At 29.7% G+C, this 26910-nt stretch overlaps 2 protein-coding genes across 4 annotated transcripts; one reads left to right on the plus strand and one right to left on the minus strand.

The window, feature by feature from the left end:
* The first annotated feature begins 1440 nt into the window (after positions 1-1440).
* LOC130801052 (kinesin-like protein KIN-7D, mitochondrial) lies at positions 1441-14075 on the plus strand. The gene is made up of 25 exons (XM_057664815.1): positions 1441-2246; positions 2335-2432; positions 2566-2655; positions 2831-2883; positions 3897-3962; positions 4186-4239; positions 4720-4779; positions 4903-4981; positions 5069-5136; positions 5977-6033; positions 6118-6222; positions 6430-6534; positions 6879-6986; positions 7079-7210; positions 7290-7460; positions 9154-9303; positions 9808-9948; positions 10236-10355; positions 10508-10558; positions 11108-11155; positions 11254-11397; positions 11906-12616; positions 13248-13374; positions 13469-13600; positions 13695-14075. Exons 1-24 carry the CDS (start codon positions 1900-1902, stop codon positions 13552-13554), a joined length of 3171 nt encoding a protein of 1056 aa, XP_057520798.1. The 5' UTR covers positions 1441-1899; the 3' UTR covers positions 13555-13600; positions 13695-14075.
* A 1552-nt stretch (positions 14076-15627) lies between these two features.
* LOC130801059 (B-box zinc finger protein 20-like) lies at positions 15628-19755 on the minus strand. Of its 3 annotated transcripts, none has more exons than XM_057664825.1 (3): positions 19091-19755; positions 17786-18208; positions 15628-16137 (listed from the first exon to the last, which is right to left on the minus strand). In XM_057664825.1, the coding sequence occupies exons 1-3, from the start codon at positions 19274-19276 to the stop codon at positions 16132-16134; spliced, it is 615 nt and encodes a 204-aa protein (XP_057520808.1). In that variant the 5' UTR covers positions 19277-19755; the 3' UTR covers positions 15628-16131. The 3 variants fall into 3 exon arrangements, with proteins under 3 accessions (XP_057520808.1, XP_057520805.1, XP_057520812.1); XM_057664822.1 differs by having other exon boundaries at positions 15635-16171; XM_057664829.1 differs by having other exon boundaries at positions 16030-16171; positions 17791-18208.
* Positions 19756-26910: the final 7155 nt, after the last annotated feature.

Consider the following 26910-nt stretch of genomic DNA (forward strand, 5'->3'; position numbering starts at 1 on the left):
TTAATTAGGTTCGATCCGATCCATATCACTTGATCCATAACCAATTTTATTCAACAATTTTAGAGATTGCAAAAAAGTGTATATTGCATTATTATAAAAAAAAAAACCCAAACAAGTAGATATACAATTACTTAGTATTTTCTATAAATAGTAGTATTACATTAAACTTTAATAAAAAGCCCTAAAATTATAGTATATCATTTGATTACATTTTGACTTTAGTTTAATATTTCCCAAGTTACTTAGAGATTGCAATACTTTTTATTTCTGTCAATTTATTTAACTTTCTTACAATTTTATTTTAAATTATGATCTCATTAATTTATTTTATATTCTTGTTCAACATTTAATTTCTTGCATCTAAATTTATCAATATAGAGTACAATTTAGTGTTCCATTTTTTTCCTCTATAGTTATAGGAGTGGGAGTAGGTTGGTTAATAAGGAGCATAGTTAAGGAGCATCATGTGCAAATACGGTTTTAGCCTTAATTAATTGAAAAATTTATGAAAAGTTGTCTTTGTTTGCTCCAGTCACTGCTCACTAGCCTATGCCTTTTTAACAGTTTATTTACAACAAAACTGCCTTGTCTGACCACCTCCACTGCAAACTACCACGCGCCCCACTTCGCAGTAAATCTCAAATTTCCCGCCCATTTCGCTCCTCTTAAAATTTTACTATACTGTAATTTCTACGAATTTTCCATTAAATTGCATTTAATTCTATGAAGTTTATTAAGCCTAATTTTTATATATACATGGAAGTAAATCCCAGCTCACAATCATAAAGTTCAATTATTTTATCAAAAGTCTTTATATTTTTTCCTTTATCAAAATAGCTAATTATCGACACTTTTGCCTGGTTTATTAACTATAATCTATCCTAATAAATCATCAAAAGTATATGTACTTTTTAGCCAGATAAAAATAGTTTGTATGACAAGATAAAAAAATTACTCCATATTAGTTTTTTATTTGTTTACCCATATTGTCTCTTATAAACAAATTACAACGAATACCTTCAAAACATCTCATCAGACAACTAGTTTTTAAATTAAGTCAAAAGCTAATAAAAATAATTAACACTTTAAAATAATCTTATAAGTCAATTAAAAAAGTCGATAGACAACAATTAATAACTATTTTCCAAACACGAATCTTATACTTCATCTCTTTCTTAGTAATACTCAATGTATAACATTGTTCCTCAGATGCTTTACATCATTAATTGCGAAATAAAAATTGACAAATTTTTTTAAAAACTTTGTTTATTTTTAGAAATTATATTTTTCAAAAAAATTTCTCTCTAACACTTAACAATACTATATGATTTGATATTAATATATATTATAATTTTTTAAAACCTCTACAATTAAACATGTTAAACATACTCGATACTTCACATACTACCCTACACAACCAAACCCCCTGCCACGTCACACCCAATTTGAAAATTTGAATTCATCCTTTTTTCCAAATATAAAAAACAAATAAAAAATAGACAATTACACCGTCGTCCTCATTACTCACCCGTCACCAGTTATTTGCCATCGACTTCCTTCAACTCTTCTTCTCATTTCTCTCTCCTCTGCAACCATTCTTAACGCCGTCACCCCTTAATTTTCACTAAATTTCCCAAAACAAATTAAAAATTTTAAAAATAAAATACTTCCTTTTTTGTTATTGACATAACCATGTCCATGTGCAATTTCTGACAATTCCTTCTTCCTTTTCTCTCTCATTGATTGATTCTTCCTCATTCCTTCAATTTCAAGTCTTCAATCTTTAATTTCCGAATTCCAATTAACCATTGGAGTACTTTTTAGTGTTTGATTTTGATTTTGATTTTGCAATCCATTTTGTTTGAGGTAAAGGACTTCAAAAACGGCGTCGTAAAGTAGATGTCGTCGAGAGCACGGAGTAGTTCACCGTTTAGTTACCGGAGAACTTCTAGCCCGTACTCTTCTTCTTCCTCTACGTCGTCGTTTATCAATAATACCAATACTACTGCCCGGTTTATTCCCCGGTCTAATAGCTCTTCTTCTTCATCATTTCACGGTTCGACCGCTGGTAACTCTGGTATTAATAATATTAATTTTGGTTCAAGATCTATGACGCCGAACCGGAGTTATGGCGGTCTGTCACCTGTCGGCTACTCACCGTCAGATGAGCTTCTTGCTGAGCCACTCGAATCTTCTAGATCTACCGCTGATAGTATATCCGTCACAGTTCGGTTTCGGCCTATGAGGTGATTTTAGCAATGCTATTTTTATTAGTAATAGATCTGAATTAAGATCTTTGATTTTGATTTTTTTTGAAAATTTTAAATTTTTAAGCGAGAGGGAATATCAAAGAGGAGATGAGGTTTCTTGGTATCCAGATGGTGAGAAGATTGTTCGAAGCGAGTACAGTCCAGCTACTTTTTATGCATTTGGTAATTTATTCTACTAATCATTCATTTTTAGGTTACGGCAATGAATTGTTAAAATGTAGGTGATTACTTGTGATTATTAGTTTGGTTTGATGATGGCAATCAATTTTTGATGGCATTAATTTTGGCAATGCAGATAAGGTTTTTGGGCCGAATTCAAATACAGAGGAAGTTTATGATGTTGCTGCTCGGCCTGTTGTTAAAGCTGCAATGGAGGGGATTAATGGTATGATTAGACTTGATTTTTGAATCTGAGGTGCTTGATTTGAACATTATGCTTCCGAAGTTGAAGGGATTTGCAGTTATGATTTTAGGTTTTGAGATCACGAGTACTTAATTGAGATTAAAAAGTTGTATTTTTAGATGGTGTGTAGTTTGAAAATGTGATTTGTATAATGCAGGTACTGTGTTTGCTTATGGTGTTACAAGCAGTGGAAAGACTCATACGATGCATGTGAGTGAATTTTTTTTATCACCTGTACTTGTTTGGAGTAGATTTTTACCTATAAAGTATAGTGCAAAATCTTATGCCAATGGTTTCTCCGTTATCACATATATTGTAGTCCATGCGTAACTTAATAATCGTTTACAATGTATTAGAAAGGGGTAATGTTATTGACATTTTGCAATATGCAATAGAGCATGTTTCTTATTGGCTGCACTGGATTTTTGGTAATTATATGCCCAAAGTGATTAATGAAGTCGACCATTGATCTTATCTGTCAAATAGACTTTTGTCTGGATATTAGATAAAAAAATAAAGAAAACTTCGATGAATATCATTAATTTCCATATTGAAGATTTAACAAATCACACTAGACTTTCTGCTTTCTGTTCCAACATTGTGTTTTTTGTCTGAAATGATGGGCAACCCTTGTCTTGTAAGATTTAACTGTATAAAAATGTTGTCAAAGGCTGAGGAAAGCTGTATTGCTTAGTTTTGGTATGAACTTATTGCAAACCACCACTCACATGTCTCCAAATTTCCATAGATAGCTAATCATACAACATTGTCAAAATCCTTTTTTTTTTTCCCTTACTACAATCAAGAGGCACATTCTAATTGATAGACTAAGGATCTTAGTGAGGATTAGTTGATTTTGTTTACTAGATAGCTATGGTGCTAGACAAGCTACCTTTGCAAGTCACCATTATATTACCTGTCGAAGTGGCATGCATGTTTTTCTTGGTAGTTGTGTTACTATTCCTCTGATGTTGCAATTCTGCCACATTTAAGGCCCACATTCTTGTGGGATAATGGGAAAGTTGCTTATTATGGATGTGTACCTATTATATTTTAGCTTACAACTATTATTACTGCTCCTGTCTGAGTTTACTGCTTCAAATCCTCAAATCTTTAAATTAATGAATGCTCCATCACTTAGATTTCCACGATTTCACATTGGTTGTTCATTACTTGAAAATTTGGACAACTCTAATCTACCACTTTCATGTTAATTTTAACAGGGTGATCAAAATTGTCCTGGTATCATACCGCTTGCCATCAGAGATGTCTTCAGCATCATACAGGAAGTAAGCATGTTTTTAGTAGAAGCTGGATATTCAAACATTGCATTTGCAGTTGCTCTGTCGTTGTTTATTGATGAGTTCCAAGACAATTCTTTCATTTGCACAGAAAGATGTTTGATTATCTGTGGAATTCATCTAGGGTTCCATATTGGCATATTATATGCCCATGATAATTATTTATGCATGTTTTGAGGACATTTTGCTGATTACTATGCTTTTCTTTCAGACTCCAGGACGAGAGTTCTTGCTTCGTGTTTCTTACCTTGAAATCTATAATGAGGTAGAAATCATGCATACATGTTTTTTGTTTTTAAATTAATTGATGGATGAGGCAATCGTAAATTCTTTGTCGGTCTTACTATGGAGGATTTAGTTATACCAGTGACGACTTTTCATTCTTCACTTCTATATGTAGGGCCCTTTTGTTTTTCATTCTGTTTGCTTTTGATGTTTTGCTAAAATTTACTCCCTCGATTTTTCTATGTGTCCTGTATGATGTTTGTTAGTATTCATCCATCAACCTTGATTTGTATTTTATTCTTTATCTATATGTAAAGATATTGTTAAGTAGGGTCTTTTTCCTTCCTCTCAATGCTAATTTTATTAATATCAACTTTTTATAATTTTTACATTTTATATATGCACAATTTGATGTGTTAAGGCTTAAATTAGTTCATTGGATAGTGTGCAAAACCAAATGAGATATATATAGAGAATGGATGGAGTAGTATTTTATCGAATATGTTTCATGTGATTTCAGGTCATAAATGACTTGCTCGATCCTACGGGTCAGAATCTGCGTGTCAGAGAAGATGCCCAGGTTTGTGGTATTTTAAGATTTTTATTATCGGCACGTAATTTTTTAAAGATTTTTATTATTGGCATATAATGTTCTCAAATTCATTTGTCACGGAATATAGTTTTGACCTTGCATCTTGTTCAGGGAACTTATGTAGAAGGCATCAAGGAAGAAGTGGTTTTGTCTCCTGGGCATGCACTCTCTTTTATTGCAGCTGGGGAAGGTATTTTGGAGATTTTCGCTTATTGCCTTTTTTGGCTTCTATGATCTTAAACAACTTTGTTTTGATTCGTATGTTTTATGCTCGCAGAGCATCGCCATGTTGGTTCTAACAATTTTAACCTGTTCAGTAGTAGAAGCCACACCATATTCTCACTGGTAAAGTTGGCATTTATAATCTGCTTTTATGAATTTGTTTCTGCTAATCATATTTTTTTTTTAAATTTTTTATTTTTTTTCCTTTCCAATATTTCTTTGGTTTCGTGTCATATCTTTGCTTTTGCTCCATATTTTATTTTGTATACTTGAAGCATAATATGGTTCATTGCCCATCTATGAAGAGTTCTTGTAGTTTTAACATGGCTTGTATTTTCTGTATGTAAAAAAAATTTGCGTACATTTTTATGGTAATTTTTCTAGGAGTTCATGGCTGAATGGTATGTGGTATGCCAGTATATGTATTTTGTTTACAGCTTGTGATTGTTGTAAGGATCAAGAGTCAAGACTTTCAGATGTTTGAAACTGACTTTAAAGTAGTATGATGCCATTAATCTATTATCTGCTATGATTGGAAAGTAGAAGTAAATAAACCAGTAAAGAAATCTTATATTTTGGTTGTGTAGCTAATCGTATGACTTGATTGATTCATATGTTTTTGACTTTTGAGGTTTTGCTGTGTTGACTTTCTAAAAGCTGAGTGGCCATGAGATTGTCAGTTTCTGGAAACTTTATTCGACACCCAATCATCTACTATCCTTTATGTTTAAGATTAATTACAAACACAAAATATTGTAAATCTATTATTTGATTAGAGGTGTAGAGATTACCATCAATATATATTCTCAATAGGATCATAGTTTCAATGTTTGTCTTCTTTGTATAGGAAATCAGCTTGATTCGTTTATGGCAGCATTAACTTATTCAGTTGTGATGTGAAATTATGTATCTTGAATTTTATTAGTTTTGTCTTATACTTAAACCAATCATTGTACTTTGCAGATGGTAGAGAGTAGTGCCCATGGAGATGAATATGATGGAGTGATATTCTCTCAGCTGGTTTGTTTGATCTATAACTTAATGTATGAATTATAGTATTGGAAACTTTATAGTGTGGTGATTTCTTGTTCTGTGATGTTCTAGAATTTGATCGACTTAGCTGGATCCGAGAGCTCTAAAACGGAGACAACAGGATTAAGAAGAAAGGAAGGATCATATATCAATAAAAGTCTTTTGACTCTTGGAACTGTATGTACTCCATGAGACCATGATACTATTGTTTATTCTTTTACAGATGTATTCTATATTATATTTGTGAAGTTGGCATGGGATGGTGCTTGGTGCTGAGCTTTCTGAAAAGTTTATTTTCTGTTGATAGTTTTGCTATGAGATATACTGCTCTTCCATGTCATTTAACATGCCTTTTTTAATTCACTTTAAATAATATTTGTAAAGGTCATTGGAAAACTTAGTGAGGGGAAAGCGTCTCATATTCCTTACAGAGACTCCAAGCTTACTCGTCTGCTACAATCCTCGCTTAGCGGCCGTGGACATGTTTCGGTAAGTTCTTCAGATGAAAACTATGATGCACTGAAATCTTTTCTGAGTTGTGAGTTCTTTTTTTAATCATATAGTAAAGAGTGCAGGAGGGGATTTGAAGCAAATATTTGTGAGCACTTGTTGAAACACTTCTTACATGTAATGCAAAAGGGTCTGAACCATATTTGAATGCTTTTATGATCATGGTCCTGTATCTAGAATCAAAGGAAACCTTTTTTAGTTTTATTATATGTTTGATGGCATTATTTCTCAGATTTTTCATTCATTCCTGTTTTAATTTTTCTTTTGATCTATTCATGCTCTCTATTATTCTTGACTTCTTGTACATTTATGGAAATTTGCAGCTTATATGCACAGTTACCCCCGCATCTAGTAGTATGGAGGAAACTCACAACACGCTGAAATTTGCTAGCCGTGCCAAACGTGTGGAGATCTTTGCTTCACGTAATAAGGTGTAACATCTATGTATAATTCATTACTTGTTACCTTTTGGAGTATAATTATTTTTAAAGTTCTCTAATACTGTATGAAACTTCTTGTTCAGATCATCGATGAGAAGTCTTTGATTAAAAAGTATCAGCGAGAAATTTCAACTCTCAAGCAAGAACTTGATCAGCTTAGGAGTGGAATGCTTGTTGGAGTTAGCCATCAGGAAATTTTGACTTTAAAACAAAAGGTTCCGTCACACGCTTATTTACTAGATTAAACTTTGTTGTTATTTATGCATGTCATACTTAGTTTAACATTACTTGTAGTTGGAAGAAGGCCAAGTTAAAATGCAGTCGAGATTAGAAGAGGAGGAAGAAGAAAAGGCTGCTCTTATGAGTAGAATACAGAGGTTGACTAAACTGATACTTGTTTCATCTAAGAATAGTATTCCTGCATATATGGGTGATATTGGTCACCAGAGGAGTCTTTCTGATGATGTAAGTTTGCATAGTTAATCAGTTTTGTTTCCTTTTTTTAAGTAATTGCTGTCAAGTTTGTCTTTGATATCAAAAGGTTGATTTATTACATTGGTTTTTCTTCTCACATTCATCCTTCTGTCAACTCCTGGCCAAATTATTTTCTTGCATTTAAAAAAACGCAGGATACAGGATTTTTTGCAATTTTGGGAATCAGTTACCCTTAGGAATCACAATTATAGGCAATCAGTCCTTCAACCACCCCTGTAAAAAACACTAGTCACCGAGAGTCGAAAATCAGTGAAGACACCTTAATATACCTATGGTTCTGTGGTTGCTTAGTATATATAACCTCGATTGCCCATATAATTGCCAAAACAATTAAGATGGTAAATTTAAAGTTTTCTTTCGCTCATTTAGGAAGTTTATTGTACCAAAATGCTACTTTCGTATAATTCCTTAGTCTTGAGAGCCCATGCGTGTGTCTGGGGGAAGCCTTGGCGGTAAACACTCAATGGCATTAGGTTAATGAAATGCAATATAATTCCCTAGTTCCCTATGGAAACTCCACTTATTTTGAAAGTTGATTTGCTAAGGTGACATGGATAAAACTTTAAACATGCAGGTTAAAATTTGTCATTTCCTGAATACTCATCCAAAAATTCGCACCATGGAAATGTATAGAAACAAAAATAATCACATGAAATAATTGATCTGATTTGTTAGATCAAATCTCATAGCAATGGCTTGTCGTTGTTGTAAAGTACTGAACTCGGTTCTGAGTGAGCAAATTATGGAAACATAGCAATTGGTATGTAATAGTAAACACTTTTATCTTCATCCATAGAAAAATTAATTTTCAGAAAATCACATCTAGCTACGCAAAGTTAATAGTTTGAACATTGAGAATTAAACCAGAGGTGGAGAGGGAATTGTTACGTCAAGTTAAAGAAATCAATCAAGTTGCCACGAACCAGTCTTTTCACTGGATGGAGTTTATAGCCATGGCAGTTGTTCAGCATAGGAGGAGGAGGTTATTGGGAAGAATTCAGTGAGTCAGAAACAAAAGTGGAACGGGAAGTGGTTATTGGTTTACCTTTGTATAAACTAATAATTTGAATAGCTGACAGTTCTGGATAGCTGGAAGTTATTAGGATAAGCTCCATGAAGAGTGTGGCTCATGCTTAGGCAACATTAAAAATTCACTTGATTGGCATCTTTCTTAATAAGCCATAGTTCTTTGCTCATCATCATATCATTCTGTTTGCCCAATTATGCAAAATTGAGAATAAGCCAAAGTAATGGCACTAATATGAGTGTATCAGTACGATAAAAAATGATACACAGTTCAACTCAAAAATGGCAACCTGATGGAAAAACAGAATAGATTAAATGTGACCAATTAATGAATTGAGCTAAATACTCAAAACCAGAAAATAAGAGGATTGATGATAACAAAAGATAAAGACATCCGAAATAGGAAGTTGTCAGAGCTGTAGAGCAGTTTCTTTGAATATACTTCTTAAGGAAGGTGTAGGGTGAGAAGTTCTTGGATAGATACTTTGTTGCTTTAGAAAGATATAGACAAAAGAAATGGGAATGGGGAGGTACTGTGAGATGGGTTGATGGTGTTATCTCTTATAGTTTTGTTTGATTAATTTTTTTAATGTGTCAATTAGACTGTTGTATTCTAATATAGTGTTTTGAATGTCAGAAATCAGAGCTTGGGGACACTGAAAATAATAAGGATTCTCCATCTGCTTTATCAGACCCTTCTGCCGCTGATTACAAACACAAAAGATCCTCCAGCAAATGGAATGATGAATTTTCTGGAGCTGGCAGCTTACTCACAGATTCTAACCAAGTAGGTGACCTTATCAGTGGTTCTTCCTTGACAACTGTAATGATTTGTTATTGTTGTTTCTTGATTAATATAGATGCCAAATAGTGCTTAATCTACTGGTTAGATCCATGAGTGATTGATGATCATGTAGTAATTTAGGTTAAGTAACAACTACTGTTTTAAATTTGCAACACAGTGGATTTTGCCAAATTTGATTCTTGCAACAAAATACTATCAGTCTGTCAACTAATCTGAAGTACATTTGATCCTCATTATGTCTGATTTTATGTTAGCTGCAATAATTGAGCCTTTATATACTGAACATTACTTCTGTTCTGCCAGTTTAGATCTACACATTGATTGTCCCTGTAGTACCTTTCTCACAATCGTACTACTTCCAATCTGTTGGAGAAACGATTTAGTCATGTATTATGTTGCATTTTCCATGACGCATTTTATGCTTTCATTTATGCATTTGTTGGTTGCTGCTGGATTCATCTGATTTGCGTCTTTATTGGACACCAGGATGATATAACTCCATCTGATGAGATGGACCTTCTTGTGGAACAAGTGAAAATGCTTGCTGGTGAAATTGCTTTCAGTACAAGCACCCTTAAACGCTTGGTTGAGCAATCTGCAAATGATCCGGATGCCTTTCAAAGTCAAGTATGAGTTCTTGTACTTGCTATCCTGTTGCACAATTCTGTTATTAGCCTATATAAAACTTTTTTAGTTGTGGTTAAGTTTTTTTAAATGATGGGAATATAAGTCTCATGCTCGCAATAAACCCATTACGACTTTACGAGTTCACTTACTTTTGAGGCCATGTCTTGGCTTTCAGCTTTCACCATTTTCCTGAGATCATGATTGTTTTCCAGTGGGCTTTACTTTAAGCTTATCAATTTGAAGTCGTCCTTTAAAGAGTCAATTCTTTGATTTTGTTTGAAATGTAGATACATAATTTGGAATGTGAAATCCAAGAAAAGAGGAAGCAGATGAGGCTGTTGGAACAGCGCATTATTCAGTGTGGTGAGGCTTCAGTGACTAGCGCATCGTTGCTGGATATGCAGCAGGTTCTCATTTTGTATTCGTTGTATTTCTTTTTTTTTTTCTGGATCACATGTGCACGTGTGTGTCTTCAGATGTTTTAATAATCTTAATTTTTACTAGCAGTTGTCATGTGAGTTATTTTGTTGCTTAAAATCTCTGTTATTCCTTTTTACAGACTGTTACAAGATTGAAAACTGAATGTAGCCAAAAGGGATTTGAATTAGAGGTATGCTTGCTCACTTTTCATTCTATTAATTGGACCAATGACACTGTACTCCCTACTGAAGACTATAGCATAACTATAGGATGTTACAATTATACTTCCATATTTGAAATTGTTTCTGACAAAGGCACTGATTTGGAATTTACCAGTGCAATATATAGAACAACTTTGCTTATGTTAATCAAAACTTTGTCTTTCTATTTTTCAAATTACGAATATTTCTATGAACCTTAACATTCAAATCAATTTCTGGTATCATAAATTAACAAAAAGCAGTTTAATACATTCAATGGATATGTCATTGGAGAATGCACTTGACTATGATGGAAGGACCTGTCTGAGAGGGAGATGAAGAGAATATTTGTGATTAAAGCTACTGGATGCGGAAATTCTTAATTATCATAAAATGCTTATGTTCAGATACAATGATTGAACTGGAACATCAGTGGCTGACAAAACTTTTGATTGTTATGACTGTGAAGAGATGAAGTGACTCATTATGGAAACTTTTTTCTTAATAAATGGATTCTTCATAGTTTTGTCTCCTTGCAGATCAAAGCAGCAGATAATCGGATCCTTCAGGAACAACTTCAAAATAAGGTATCTTTGGCTTTGTCTTTTTCATTGCTTGCTGCAAAGCAAGGGCTTATAAAATAATGTTCTTTTCTGATCTCAACTTTTATCCTTAATTTCTGCAGTGCGCCGAGAATAAAGAACTACAGGAGAGAATAATTGCCCTGGAGAAGCAGATGTCTTCAATGGGTGGTAATCTCTCATCAACTTTTGAACAGGGCAAAAATGATGAGTATACCCAAGAGTTGAAAAAGAAAGTTCAGTCACAGGTGATTAACACTGTTTTTCTTCTCTATAATTTATGGGGTTCTTTAACCCCATCATTAACACTGTAAATGGGATCTATGGTTATCAATGATAGCCTCTCAAATTGCTTTGCCTTTTTTTTCTATCCCAACTCCGTCTCTCATATTTTCATTTTTTTTGGCACACATTGTTTCATAGAAGTATATGGATCTATGTACTTCTGTTTTGTTAAGTGTCTCATTTCTCCCAGAATACTCACATCTATTGGCAAAGGGACTATGGGAGTAATGGTCACTTTTTCAGAATATACACTATAGGGGTTATAAAAGATGGTTTTGTTATGCTTATGTCTTGTCAAGCAAAAAGTTCTCCTATACGCCAAAGTATTGAATATGTGAAGTGAAAGTATTTGTTTTGTATGTCTTCAACTAATCACATTGCTTGTTTGTAGACATCAGAACTTCTTTTTGTAGTTGAAAGTGCAATGTGACAACAGAGGAAATTAAGTTGATTTTTGTTTGATTTGTGCAGGAGGTTGAAAATGAGAAACTGAAGCTTGAACATGTTCAGTTACTTGAAGAAAATAGTGGATTGTGTGTGCAGAATCAAAAATTATCGGAGGAAGCTTCTTATGCAAAGGAACTAGCATCTGCTGCTGCCGTTGAGCTGAAAAATTTGGCTGCTGAAGTAACTAAACTTTCACTGCAAAATGCAAAATTGGAAAAGGAGTTGCAGGCTACTCGTGAATTCAGTCACTCCAGAAGCTCTCAAATTTCCAACGGAGGCAGTCGTAAATACGGTGATGGAATGAAGGGTGGAAGAAAAGGTCGATACTCTAATCGGGCTAATGATGTTTCAGGAGGTTTCTATAATGACTTTGACTCATATAATTTGGATCTAGAAGATTTAAAGATGGAACTACAAGCTCGGAAGCAGAGGGAGGCAGCTCTAGAAGCTGCTTTGGCTGAAAAAGAATTTGTAGAAGAGGAATGCCGGACAAAGATTGAAGAGGCAAAGAGAAGGGAGGCCTCACTTGAAAACGATTTAGCAAATATGTGGGTGCTTGTTGCAAAACTGAAAAAGGAAGTAGCAGCTGTTTCCGAGTCTATAGGTGATGAGAGACTTAGTAATGGAAATATTACAAATGAACAAAAAACTATTGAAGTGGATAGAAGTGACTTCAATGAAACTCAATCTACACCAGATGCTCCCCGTGAAGAGCCTTTAGTTGCTCGCTTAAAAGTAAGTTTTTTTTTTTTTTATCGTGCATATTTTTTTATGTTGTGTTTTTATTTTCCATTAACATTCCATTATAATTTTGTTTTTTTGTCCATCCTCAATGAGTCCAAATATTTATCATTCTTTGTTTAACTTGAGACTATAGAAAAATAAATTATTGAATCATGTGCTTTTTTTATTTATGTAAAGTTGCATATAAAGTTTCTAATATAGGGTACATTGGAAACAACTTCATTGTTATTGCTAGAGTAAGCTTTGGTACATTGACACTTCTAAACGCCTACTAAAATTATGAAATGCTTTTTAAATTTTGATTTTGCTTGATTCTGTATAGTATGAACATGATGATTTGGATTCAGTTCAGTTTAATCACTTCAAATAAATGTTAAATAACTAGTCACTATGTATACTGTGGAATATGTTTAGAATTGTATAAACTAACTGTATGAGTAAAACACAGGCGAATTTAGGAAAATTATTCTTAGTCCGTCAAATTTAGTTTAAGCTCTGAATCAATAAATTTCAGTTACCTAAATAATGCGAAGAGAATGGTGTGCACCATAGTAGCTATTAAGATAGTTGAATTCTGTTGTTGACTTTGCTTACAGCGAACCTTTATATTATATTTTTTCAGGCAAGAATGCAAGAGATGAAGGAGAAAGAGAAGTGTTTGGGCAATGGAGAAATGAATTCTCATCTTTGCAAAGTTTGTTACGAGACACCTACTGCAGCTATCCTTCTTCCTTGCCGACATTTTTGTTGTGAGTTGTAGACCTTGTAGTTCCCCTTCTTTGTTCTCGTATAATCAACAAATTTTTGAGTTTTCTTTAACGACTTGGTCCAACTTTTTCGCAGTGTGTAAACCATGTTCATTAGCCTGTTCAGAGTGCCCAATTTGCCGAACAAATATAGCAGATAGAATTTTCGCATTCACTTCATGACAATCCATATAATACCCTTGAATTTGGAGGCAGTAAATACCAACTGGTACGTCATTGTATGCAGAACAAATATAGCAGTCGATTGTGCGTTTTACATGAATGCTCCTATTAACAGATTTAATTTGTGCTTGTTTTTGCAGGGCGTTCTACAATTTTTTACATGTTGCTGATTTTCCGAGCCTTGGCTGGTGCAAATTCTTTGATTAGTTAGCCTGTATGTAATCCCCCAGGTATATTATTTTTCTTTTTTTGGTCCCTCGATTTTTCCCTTTTCCCTTTTTCCGTTAATGAAGGGTTGTATAAAATAAGAACATAAAACCGAAAGGCGAAGAATGGGGTGAGGGGAGGGAGACATGAAATAGTAAGCAGATTGCTGCATGTTGGTTGTTTTTAAGGATGCAGCAGTACTGTGAATTGTGATGTATACCTTGTTTATTATTATTATTATTATTGTTGTATAGAAACATCAGCGTAAGCATTTAAAGAGGAGAAAATATGATCTATTTCAGACATTTCTTGCACCAACAATTCCACTAACTCGCCGTTTCTATTTGATTTGTGTTTCTTCTAATTATTATCATATCGTACGCTCTCTGTCTTCTAAGTTTGCAACGTACGAAAAAAGCTTGCATTGTTTTGATCTCGGGACATGCTAATGCTCCGCAAGGTTTATAATCTGATATATAGTGTACTTGTAACTTGTAACTTGTGTAAGCGAACTGTTCACACGTAAAAATTGTTGAAAGTTGCAAATAAGGGAGTTAATTTCTTAATTTTTTTATCAAAAAAAGTAAATTGATAGTTTAGCAAAAAGAATAACTAATGAATTAGGCTGACATTATTGACTTTGGACCATACAACTAGCTACCAATTTTTTTTAATTAATTATTTTAAAATTATAAGTGATTATTTTACTATACTAAATATATATGGATTAGTCTAATCGAGATAGTTTCACCATGACCATCTCATTTAAGAATTGGTGTTTTGCTATATTCTATACATTTGGGTATGATGATGATAATAATGCTATATCTTATACATTGTAGAGTAAAGACAAGATTGAATACATTCAAAACTTTTAAATTCATATTGATTCATTTAGAAGACACATTGATAGTATTGAACTAAAAATCCAGGCCAGTTTGTTATCATTTTATTTTAGTTTTAAGTTTTTTAAAAACTAAAAATTAAAAATTTTAAACTATAATAACTGATTTATTTTTTAATTGTCAGCTTTCAAAATCAACATTTATATATCTTGTATTTGATTTACAACTTCTTAATGTTGAATTGTGTAGTTTTAACACAAAACAATGAAAGTCAACTTGATTTGGTATACAAGTGGAGATGGGATGTCGATTTATTTTATACTACTATTATGAATTTACCCTTGAATAGTTGGACATTTTTTGCAGGTTGTTGCTAAGAGACATTTTCTCTTGGACTACTCGATATGAATTAGTTACATATTATAGGGGAGAAATGTCCCACAATCACCAATATTTCTATGGAGATTTAAATGCAAAAGATTGTTGACCATTTAAATTTTTTCAAATGATTTGAATTTAAGTCATTAGTCTATTATTTAAATAATGTACAATTGCAAGCTATTACTTTCTTTTTGGAAGTACGCAAAATTGCGGTATTTTCTTATATATTCATGAGAAATTACCCATGTCCTAATAAATTCACTAATAATTTTCATTTGGAGATATGTTAAGAAAATTTCAACCGGCAAGAAGGTGAAGTTTTTTTAATAAGCGATGATAATCAAACTCTTTTACATGAAAGAAAAATTCTTAAACACTAGGATTAATCTATAATTCTCAAACTCCGGTTATTTAATTAAGGATAAAAGCACATGACAATTAAATTGTTTGGAAATTAAGATTATACGAAAGAAGAAAGAATTCTGAAAATGAGTTGATGACATTAATCGAGTTCACAATAACAATCGGAGAATATAACAGATTGGTCTGAAACAATTCAAAATATAATGGGCAAATAACTTTTGATTTGCTTTTATTTTTTAGTTTTTTAATTGGTAAAATAGCTTTAAAAAGTATGTGGTAACTAATATTTAACTTGATTAAAAAAAACTTTCAAGTCTAAACCCAAAAACTAATGCCAATAACTAAAAGTTGCAATGAATATTTTTTTTTGACTTTTGATTTTTTATTTATTTTTTGTTGTAATAAATAACCAAATTTTTATCATACATTCTTCATAAACACTGAATTAAATAGCTGATTAATCGCTATCAAAAAACTTAATGCTATCAGCCAATTAAACAACCAACAATAGTGAATTGTCAAACATCCACACTTAGAAGTAAACTACTTAGACAGAAATGGTCGGAGGGAGGCACCTTGATTTGTAACAAAATAAAGACGTTGATAGATTCCTATTAATGTGAGAAATTAATATCTAAAAAAAAAGAAAGAAATTATTACAATCTTTGAAGGAAGTTAGTAGGAAAATGAGAAGGAACAAGTGGTCCCTCATGATGAAATTCCCATTGATTTTGAGATCCAAATCTACCATCCATATTTTCCTCTTCTTGTTGGTTTGTGTTTACTCCTTGATTCATACAAGTATTTGTGTAGTCAGAAATCTGAAAAAAATAAAAAATAAAAAATAAAAAAAATAACATTCACATTATTAAATTATGTGATAGACATCACTACAACAACAATATAGGAGTTATTATAGGATTATATGTATTTGGGGAACAACTCTAAATTGAGGTTTTGGTAGACATAAGATGATTCAAACATCAAATTTGGTTGTAGCCCAAACAAAATGTTTCACCTATATTTTTATTCTTGTAAATTAGTTTGCTACATTTTTATAATAATTGGGGTACTATTAATTCATTAATGCTCTCTCCAATTCATATCAATTGTTTTATTTGGTTTTTACGCTTTATCTAATACACAAATTCATTTCTTAACAATTTCTTATTGTGCATAATTAAAATTTATAAAAGATTGAGACGAATCAAATAAGATCTCATTTGATTACATCATCTAGATTAAGAATAAAATACAAATTAAAAGTGATCAATGAATAGTATTAATACTTCTATATAAATGAGACAATTGTTTTGAATTGTAGGGTGTATTCTTTTACTTATAGTTTTTACGTGCGAAAAAATAAAAAAATATAGCCAAATAAGATCTTACTTTTTAATACATGTTTTTATAATGTTAAAATTTTCGTAGTAGTTAATCAAAGTTATTAAGTCAAAAAAAAAGTACATTAAATAGTCAAACATATAAATTAAGTTTATATAGAAGTTTATGATCATTTACACTTTAGAAAAGTATGTTAATATAATACTTCCTCCGTTCACTAATGTTCTTCTCATTTAGAATATTTTACCTTATGCAGAGAGAAATTTAGTTAATGTTTTTGACACATAGTTAGAAGATAAAATATATCCATGTGAGATTTCGTTAGATTCGTCTTAATGTATACATTTTAATTGTGTATTTTTTATAATTTTTTATTATGTATATTCATTAAGGTTTAAATTTTATATTAAAAATTGTGCAAAAAGCAAATAGAAAGAACAAAAAGAAACGGAGAGACTACAAAGATTATTTGCACATTTTTGTTATGTGAAATTGTTGATAATTAAATCAAACAATAAACTCAATTGTAACCCGTTAATAGTATTAGAATAATTGAATGTTAATATTCATGTTTTGACAACGCGATACATTTTATTTATTTATTTATTTTCACTTTTTGGATCTTATTTTATATAAATATATTTATATAATTGATGAAATTTATTTGATGTAATTGACGTTTAACTTTTAATGTTGAATGCAATACCATACCATCATATCCAATATATTCCGCTAATAAAGTCAATGTCCGCGGTAAATAACAACTGTTAGAGTACATAACATATCTAGTTGAGTTGATTTCTTGACAACAACAAATCATACTCGTACCGCTTCTCAAGAGAGGGCAAGAGAAATATGTTCAATTAAACCCCAAACAGCTAGAACCTTGCCAAAGAAGCGATAAAAATCACAAAAATTTTTGAATAATTAAATTTATTTAAAATTTAAAGGAATTTTTCTTTGCTCCACTTCATGGAAATGGAGGAAATTAACGCAATTCTTCCATTTTCCTCCCCTTCTTTTCCGTTCATTTAGCATAAAATTGCTTATAAAAAAATAAAGGAAAAAAAATTAAGAAGGTATATGCAGACCTTACAGAGATTATGAGAAGCAGAAGAAGAATCAAGCAAATCTTCAAGTCTCCAACCAGGCAAACTCTCCATCAAATACTCAGAAATACCTTCTTCATCAACATGATTATTATGATTCATTGTTGTTGATGATGGTGTATTTGTATTTATTGTATTATTTGAATAACATTGGTTAAACATATTATTATCATGATCACAACTTGATATTGATGTTTTTGTATTAGAAATTGAATTAAGCTCAGATGATGATGATGATCCATCTGAACCATTGATGTATGTGGATGATGAAGCTGATATTTTAACACCAGTTAGAAGATATCTGTTATGGCTTTGGGTATGTTCATTTGCTTTATGTATTGGTATGTCACATTCCCTGCATAGTATTGCCCTGTCTTCTCTGCAGAACAAGAATGCCCTTTTTTCCTGTTCGGATCAAACAAAAGATTAAACTGATGGCTTAAATTATAGTTGGAATGATTTAAATAAAATGCAACAAACAAACTCCCATAAACATATACTTCCTCCGTTTCGTATTAGTTGTAACATTAGGCGAAATGACACTATTTATTTATCACTCTTAATTTGTGATTAGTTTTTAATCTATAAGTTAAAACATAGTCAAGTGAGATCTTAATTGATTCGTCTCATTGCAAAGATTACTAATAACAAATTTTAATACTTTTCATTATACATAATTAGAGATATTAAGGATTGAATTAGTGCATTGGATTACGTGAAAAAGCAAATATTGTAAGTAAATTGAAACGGAGGAAGTATAACGCTCTAAAACCTTCCAGAAATCAATTTGATCAAAAGTTTAAGTTGATGGTTGAAATTTAACACTTTTGACTATAAATGTGGATGCAGTACAATCGTACAGATCCACGTCATACTAATGCAAAATGTGACCTTTTTATCATATTGGCTTTTGATATAGTTGAAGTTTTAGAATGTTTTATATTAAAATATAAAACATATCATAAAGTCTCAATCATTAGCTTAAACTTTTGGTTGAGTTTGTATCTTGATATGGTACTAAAGCCAAGAGGTTACGAATTCGAATCTCAATCACCCCTCATTTAAAGTAGAACGAATATCCAACATCAGATATGAGGAAGATTTGTGTTGTATTCACACTTCTAGCTTAAAAGCTCTCATGTGAGAGAAGATATTAAAATACATAACAGATTATAAGATTTCAACTATTAAATGCTTTTGGTGGAATTGATCTCTTTTACATTATATAATCTAACAAATATACATATGTATTTGAATAGGATTAGGGGAGGAAGAAGAAACACATACTTGACAAATGTCACAAAGAGGAGCTTCCTTGAAAGAAGGATGAAGAAGAGAAAACCTAAGGTGTTTGCTAGCAAGCTTATTAGCATGATGAACTCTATAATCACACCCTTCACAAAGTGCAGCTTCATCTGCTGCACAAAACACAATTGCTTCTTGCTTTTCACATACATCACATTGAATCTTCATTATATTTATTAAACTCTAATAATGGGACTTATCAAGATATATATTCTACTTGTTATTTTAGCTTTAAAAGGAATGTTTTGAAAGATCCCCAAAAGATTTGGGCAACTAAGGAAACTGAATATATTCAAGACTCTTTAATTAATTAATTTATTTTATTATTATGATTTTTGATAAGGAGGTGTAGAAATTAAGATGGGTATGGGCAAGAGAAATTTCTAGACAAAGAAAGTGAGATAACATAACATGGGTTTTATACAGTCTCTGTTCTATCTTTTGCTTTGCTTTGTTTTGGATTTTTATTTACAAAAAATTTTAGGAATTAAAGAGAAAGGAATTTAAGGAAAAAGGACAAAGGGCAAGTGGACCAATTGAGGATTTTGCTATCTATCTAAATAAATGCTTCAAAGGAAGTTATAATCTTTTTCAGAGCTTACTTTGTTTGGTATAGACTGTAGTGGATTGGAACTTGGGATTTATAGATAGGTTATGGTGAAGTGTGGACTTGTTTATCTCTGAGATTTTATTTATTTTGTGTCTCCTCTCTTGGAAACGAAATTCTTATCAATTATTCACTATAATAACAGGGTCGACCCAGAAAATTTAAAAGTTTAAAGTAAAATAATAATTATGGACTTCTAATTACTAAATATACGAAGTATTATATGTCTCTACTATTAAATATTACATATTAAATATTAAATACTAAAATATCGTTTTTCTATTTTTTAGAAGGGTCGGCACAGGCCCCTCTTGCCCCTTATAGGGTCAGGCTTGTATAATAATTATTCGATTTTTCTAACTTATACACTTGGTGCCTAAGTTTAGATTACAAAATAGACAGAGTTGAATTGATATATTTTATAAGTACAATTTTCAATTTTAGATAATATTACATATTATATTTCAACAAATTTACCTATTTTATAAACTAATAAATTTGTGCCTATGATGCATAGGTTCGAAAAATTGATTATTATATATATATATATATATATATATATATATATATATATATATATATATATATATATATATATATATATATATATATTATAAAATGTAACTAAAGCGTTTGTTGATGAGAATAATACTGTAATTTTTTAGAATATATTCTAAAATAAAACAAAAAATTAATAATATAATATATTTAACATGTGATTTGGTGAAAAAGTTGGAATTTACTACATTATATTAGGTGTGTAACTAATATTAATATAATTCAAAAATTTTAAATTATTTTCTTATTTACATTTAAAAAATAATTTTTATCTAAATCAACGAATACTTGTCGTTAGCAAGATTTTAAATAAAATACAAATTTGTTTTTTAATATTTTTTAATTAAATATTAATATTTTTTTATAATTAAATATTTTTTGTGTTAAAATGTAAACACTTTAATATTTATTTGCTATTTTATACATTTTATTAGTACTTTAATTATTTTATACTTAATTAAGAAAAACTATACTTGATTCTAATATTTTAGAAGTTACTCCTTTTTTTTTGAAAAATAAAAGTCACTCTTATTTGTTATCCATGAATCTTTTATTTACATTTATAATATTATGTAATGAGTAAGAAAATACAATATAAAATAATTAACATTTTAAAATATGTAGAGCCATCATATCATATATATGATACTATGGAAAAGTAAAAAAAATTTCAAATGGCAGTTTCATAGAGTTTACTAAATGGAATATTTTTACATGGTCAAATGTGAATGTCTGATATTCAAAATACTTTATTACATTAATTATAATTTCTAGTACTAAAGATAAGTTTACAAAAAGATTTTATTAAATCAAATCATACAATCATACAATGATATAAAAATAACAGAAAAATTGTAAATAATGATTTTATTAAATTTTGTTAGAAGAAAGTATTTTTACAGGTTAAATATAATTGTAGGACATTTAAATCATATTCACTATACTAACAAACTTCATATATTGCTCGAGTTTATATACTAGTATGAGCAATTAAATTAAGAAGTGGACTTGAGTAAAATCACTAAAAATTGAAAGGAAGGTTATAGAAAAGAATAAATGGGATGAATATGATACAAGTTGCGTAGAGGCGTAGAGCCCATCCTCTGACATTATTATTATATGGAGGGGGAGGATATGCAATCAAATTGCCAACTCATTGGCTTGCTAGATAGGGGATTGCCTATTCCTATATTTAACATCTTCAACTACCTTATAAATTACTTGCGATTAACTATAATTTTTAGTATTTAAAAAATATTACTGTCAGTTGTAAATATAATAAATAAAAATTCTCTATTTATTTAATCTACTTTGTGACTATAATATATACTTAATTTATCAGAATTGAATAAATGAAATTAAATTGAATTTTATTATGCTGAAAAAAATAAAAATACTATTAAACTGAGCTAAAAATAAGGTATACAAAATAATTATAAGTCTATAATTGTTCAGATTGAAATATTAAGAAATTGAGATAATATTTTACATTACATTAAAATTGATATAATTTCTTTTTTCATCTTTCTATTGAATTTGTTTGATACATTTCTATTTTGAAAATTACTATTTAAACGATTTATTTTCATTTTCATATTTAAATCTCTTGATATTCTACGCACTAATGCACATATTCTTCTATCTAAAACCGAACAACAGAATTTAAAAATTTAAAAACAAGAAATTTGTTTTCTAAACAAAAATCAATGCTAAAATAAATGGTGTGTTAATATTTATGTGCCTCTAATTAAATCTTTAATTTTCATGCATTATTATTCCTTGTAAAATACATGGACTCATAGGAGTAGTGTATTAATGATGTAACACTTGTTTAGAGATAGGAATTTTATGAGCTTTCATACAAATACATACTTCCTCTATGAATATAAAATTGTTACTCCATCCGTTTCAGTTTGTTAACTATACTTTGTCCAAACCAACATACTGAAACGTTGATAGTAATATTTTTATGTTTTAATGTTAATTAATCCTTAGAGAATAAGGCAAAATAAATAAATTAAAAAAAAAGTGGATAAGATAAATTGACAAAACAAGCTTATAAGTTAGATTAAAGGAAAAAGTGCCATCATTATCAGAATAAAATTTGATATAAAGTAGGAAAAGCTGTTATTAAATTTAAATTTTCACTTATTCACTGTGAATGATTTTACTTATAGATTATTATTTATTAATTCAACTTTTATCTTTAGTTTATTGTCAGTATACTAATATGTCAGCATACTAATACCACATATAAATTATTGAATTCTTTAATTATTGAAAAGTAATCTAAAAGTGAGATTTTTTACAACGGATATATAAAAGATAAGATTATTAATATTAATTTTTTCTATAAAATTAATGAGACAAACTTAAATACAAAGGTAGAATTTCACATAAATAAAGTATTTAATTATCAAACTTATTAGTCGTTAACAAACGATCAGCAAGTATATCTATAATTAAGAACAACGGAAAATTGTTTTGCTAGAGTTACTCCTATGTGCCCTTCAGCATCAAGTAGAAAATGAGTTCTTATCAAGAAAAATATAGATATTTGGTAGTAAATGAAAAAAACAAATTATATACATGATATTAAAAGAGTTAAAACGTATAAATACGATTAAAAGAAAATGATGAATTTATTTCCAAAAATAATAAAAAAATAACGACAATTAAAGAAAAATAATACTAAATAAAAATGTTATTATCATATTATTTAAAATTAAACTTATAAAGAGAAACTCTAACATGAACTTATTACGTACAATTTTGTACATGCCTCTGTGTCCGTGAATTGAAAAATAAGAAATATAAGTTATTACATTACAATAAAAAATAAAAAATGTACTAACGTAATTAGTGCGTACTAAGTCTATATTAGACGATCTTTTTCAAACCTCTTTTCATATATTTTTGTTTTCACTTGTTAATAGTAGTAACAATGTAATAGATTCCTTTTACTTTTCATATTAGACAAGCAAGTGAGAATGGTATTTGTTATTCGTTTTTGTTTCTTATTTGAAATTTTAGCAAACCAAACAGCTTCTAAGTGACTTACGTCTAGAATGGGATTAGGGAGGTTGCATGTACATAACGATACTCTTATTGGTGATAACAAAAAGTTGTTTTCCACTGATTCTTAGTAATAACATTACCTGCAATTTTAAATAAATAAGAAATATTATACATAATTTTATGGATTATTTTGTCATAATTTATAATTTAATACCAAAAAATTATAAATATTTTCGCATACAAAATTGCAAACCTAAATCTAATTAACTAAACTTGAATTTGAAAAAAAGAATTGAGTACTAAAAATAAAAAAAACTCAGTTGAAGTTGACCTGATCAATATGTCCTTCCCTTTTCACCAACTTTTCTCTACTACTTCCATGGAAGTACTTAAATATTGTGGATAGCCACTTGCCCATGAACTTGCTAAATACTAATACGTACCTCTAATGAAATAGTCTATGAATGTTTACGACTAGTAAGAAAAATAGAATGTTGTAAATAATAAGAATATTATTTTGTTGAATAATAAATTTAATGGAAGAAAAATAGAGACTTAAATATTTTAAAAAATATTAATAGAACGTTAGTGAAAAATATAGGGACCACAGTTACTAAATTTTTTTTTTATTAAATTAGTGGGAAATATGTGAGGGCCATATAAAATATAAAAATGTTAAAATGAAGTTAGTAGAAGATATATGCGGAACATAAGCATTATTAAAACATTAAAATGAGGATGAATAAGGTTATTTTTGTCCATAATTTGTAATATAAATGAAAAGATTCTTTATAAAAACAACAAATAAAACACCCAAAAAAATGTAAAGTAAGAGGTTCTTAAAAGAACAGAGTGAGTATATATTATGATGATTTTTGAAACTATTAATGTTGCACTTTTTCGGAGTATCTATCTTGAGTCGAGAGACTTTTTGATCGCATCCTCCTTTATGGGTATGGGTTGCAGTCTTCTTTCCCTCTAGACTCTGTTCATGTACCTACTCTCTATAAGCGGAATACACTATGTATGATGATGATATAAGAAAATAATATAATTAGGTGAGATGTAGTCTAAAATGTATAATAGTGGTATTAACTTTTTATTATTTCTAATTCATAATTACTTAAAATATAAATGATTTAAGTAATACATTAGATTACGTAAATAATGAAATGTAGCATGTATAATAAAATAAGAGAAATGTATATTTATGGTATGTTATTTTTTTTTGAGATAGGTATGTCCATTTTTATACAAGTGATTTCACCATTGTATTTTATTTCTCTATGTTTTAAGATTGGTCTATTCAATTTAAATAAGTGATTATGCAGATTAAATGAAGCAATTTCTAGAACGTAAAGAGATATTATTTTATTTATTATTATTGTCTTATTTTTTTAATTCTATTTAATTACTATCTTAATTTTAAATATGTCTGATTGCATATATGATTTAATATTATGAAATATCCTATAATTTAAATATATTTTTATTTATAAAATACAGATAAAAACAAATAAAACAACAATGATAATGATAATGATAATAATAATAATAATAATAATAATAATAATAATAATAATAATAATGAATTAAGGAATTAAGTACTCCTAAAAAATTAGTTGGCTCCACAAATATGGATCCATCCAACTAAAATTTTAAAAGGTGCTACAATAAATGTGTAGGGTTGTAAAGGATCTACAAGACTTGATGGATAACTTTATTGTTACAAAATATCAATTGAAACTAAGTTGTTTAATGCTTGTTAGTTTTACAATTATTTGAAGGGTTGGTCTTTTATGATAGTTAGAGTAAGAGCCAAATTCCTCGATTTTGAATGTAATTTTGATCACAAAATGTGTATAAAAGATTAATCATGAATTATTATGACAAAATATTTGTCTATAATGATTAAATTAATAATAATCTGGGAAGAATTATTAATATTAGATAGTCATCTGGCAATATCTATCTGGGAAGAACAAGATGATATTGTATGTATATAATAATATTAGTGCATGGGAAACTCACGTGCGGCTAGAGGACACTTGTCCATTATAAAGGGGTATCATGAGATAGTGGGACACATGTTCGAAGGGGGAAGTAAAGAATGGTATAGAAAATAAAGGATAATCCAATAGAGTAATGGGAGGATTGACACGTCCAAGACAAGCACAGCGTCATGCAAAGAATTTTGGAGATTAGCAAAGTATCAAAAGAATGTTTTACATTCACAATGATGGGCTATAAATACAGATCAAGGAGCACATAAATGAGGTAATTAGTTTCTACTATTACGGGAGAAAGATAAAAAAACTCAAAGTAATTTATTACTAAGGAGTTATTAAAACTGAATTTCAAAGACTTACTTTGATTTTTAGAAAGGATATTAATACTATTGTAATAAATCTAAAGTGAGAAGAACTGTCTTGACTAATACTGAGAACAACAATTGTTAAGAATTAAACACAAAACACTTCACGTCTAAATAAGTTTTAAGTAGTAATCCACCTTGCAGCCATAGCGCTCTTGGAAGGACCTATTAGACGAACTCATCTTATACTGATACTAACTTGGGCGTCGGAGTGGATCTCCGGAAAAACTTTTCGGGCCCTACTAACCCATTGTTGCATTTTATAGGAACAGTCATCTTCTCAAACGATCTTATTACATAACTTGGCAAGGAAGTAAAGACAGGCCTCCACCAGCATTTAACTCTTAATCAATCACTAATCAAGAGATTAAGTCTTTGATTAATTGTTCTGTAAAAACAATACAAAAACACAAAATAAATGAAGAAATGACACACATCAAGACGAAGATGATAAGTGTGCATAAGGGTGTGAGCTATATAGGTTTGGATCATTAAATGATGCAAGAAAAATATATAGATTTTTTGTAATATTTTTATTTTTGAAAACGACCTATACTTTTTATGTAATTTTCATTTACATATTTAACTTATTTTTCATTTAATCAAGAAATCTCTTTCATTTTTTCATAAAATCTTCATTTCATTTCCTTAAATATTCAACAATACGTAAGGAATAGTTACTAATGGATGGGAAGCTATAAAAAGTTTAGATTTCGATTAAACCAAATCACTGCTTCAGTCTTCAGATGACAGTCAGACCCGCAATGTGTGCCCGACTGTCCTATTGACTACTTTTGTTCCCGATTCTTATTTGTCGCCACCCTTTTCATTTTATCGCCACCCCCCCCTCCTAATGAAATTACGAATTTGCCCCTGATCTTTAAAAATTTACAAATTTGCCATTGAGTTAATAACTTTTCATTTTAATTTTTTTTAATTTTTTTTAATTATTCTTATTTATATTATTATTATTATTATTATTATTATTATTATTATTATTATTATTATTATTATTATTACGGTTATTATTATTATTATAACGGTTATTATTATTACGGTTAATAATAATAATAATAATAATAATAATAATAATAATAATAATAAAATTAATAATAAAAATAATAATAATAAAAAAAAATTATCAGTCGCACAAAACAGTAGCACGTTTTGTGCGACTTGTATTTTTTTTTTAATTTATTATTATTATTATTATTATTATTATTATTATTATTATTATTATTATTA

This window comes from Amaranthus tricolor, chromosome 1, assembly GCF_026212465.1.
Source record: "Amaranthus tricolor cultivar Red isolate AtriRed21 chromosome 1, ASM2621246v1, whole genome shotgun sequence".
Taxonomy (NCBI): Eukaryota; Viridiplantae; Streptophyta; class Magnoliopsida; order Caryophyllales; family Amaranthaceae; genus Amaranthus; species Amaranthus tricolor.

What these genes read in the sequence shown, in the direction of transcription:
- LOC130801059 (XM_057664822.1), bottom strand. Translation starts at nt 19,276, where the DNA reads ATGAAGATTCAATGTGATGTATGTGAAAAGCAAGAAGCAATTGTGTTT. An exon ending in CTCTTTGTGACATTTGTCAA is followed by an intron (nt 18,209 to 19,090) that starts GTATGTGTTTCT and finishes TGATCCGAACAG; the next exon opens with GAAAAAAGGGCATTCTTGTT. An exon ending in CTTCTCATAATCTCTGTAAG is followed by an intron (nt 16,172 to 17,785) that starts GTCTGCATATAC and finishes TATTTTTTTCAG; the next exon opens with ATTTCTGACTACACAAATAC.
- LOC130801052 (XM_057664815.1), top strand. Translation starts at nt 1,900, where the DNA reads ATGTCGTCGAGAGCACGGAGTAGTTCACCGTTTAGTTACCGGAGAACT. An exon ending in GTCTTTTGACTCTTGGAACT is followed by an intron (nt 6,223 to 6,429) that starts GTATGTACTCCA and finishes ATATTTGTAAAG; the next exon opens with GTCATTGGAAAACTTAGTGA. An exon ending in AGGAACAACTTCAAAATAAG is followed by an intron (nt 11,156 to 11,253) that starts GTATCTTTGGCT and finishes TAATTTCTGCAG; the next exon opens with TGCGCCGAGAATAAAGAACT.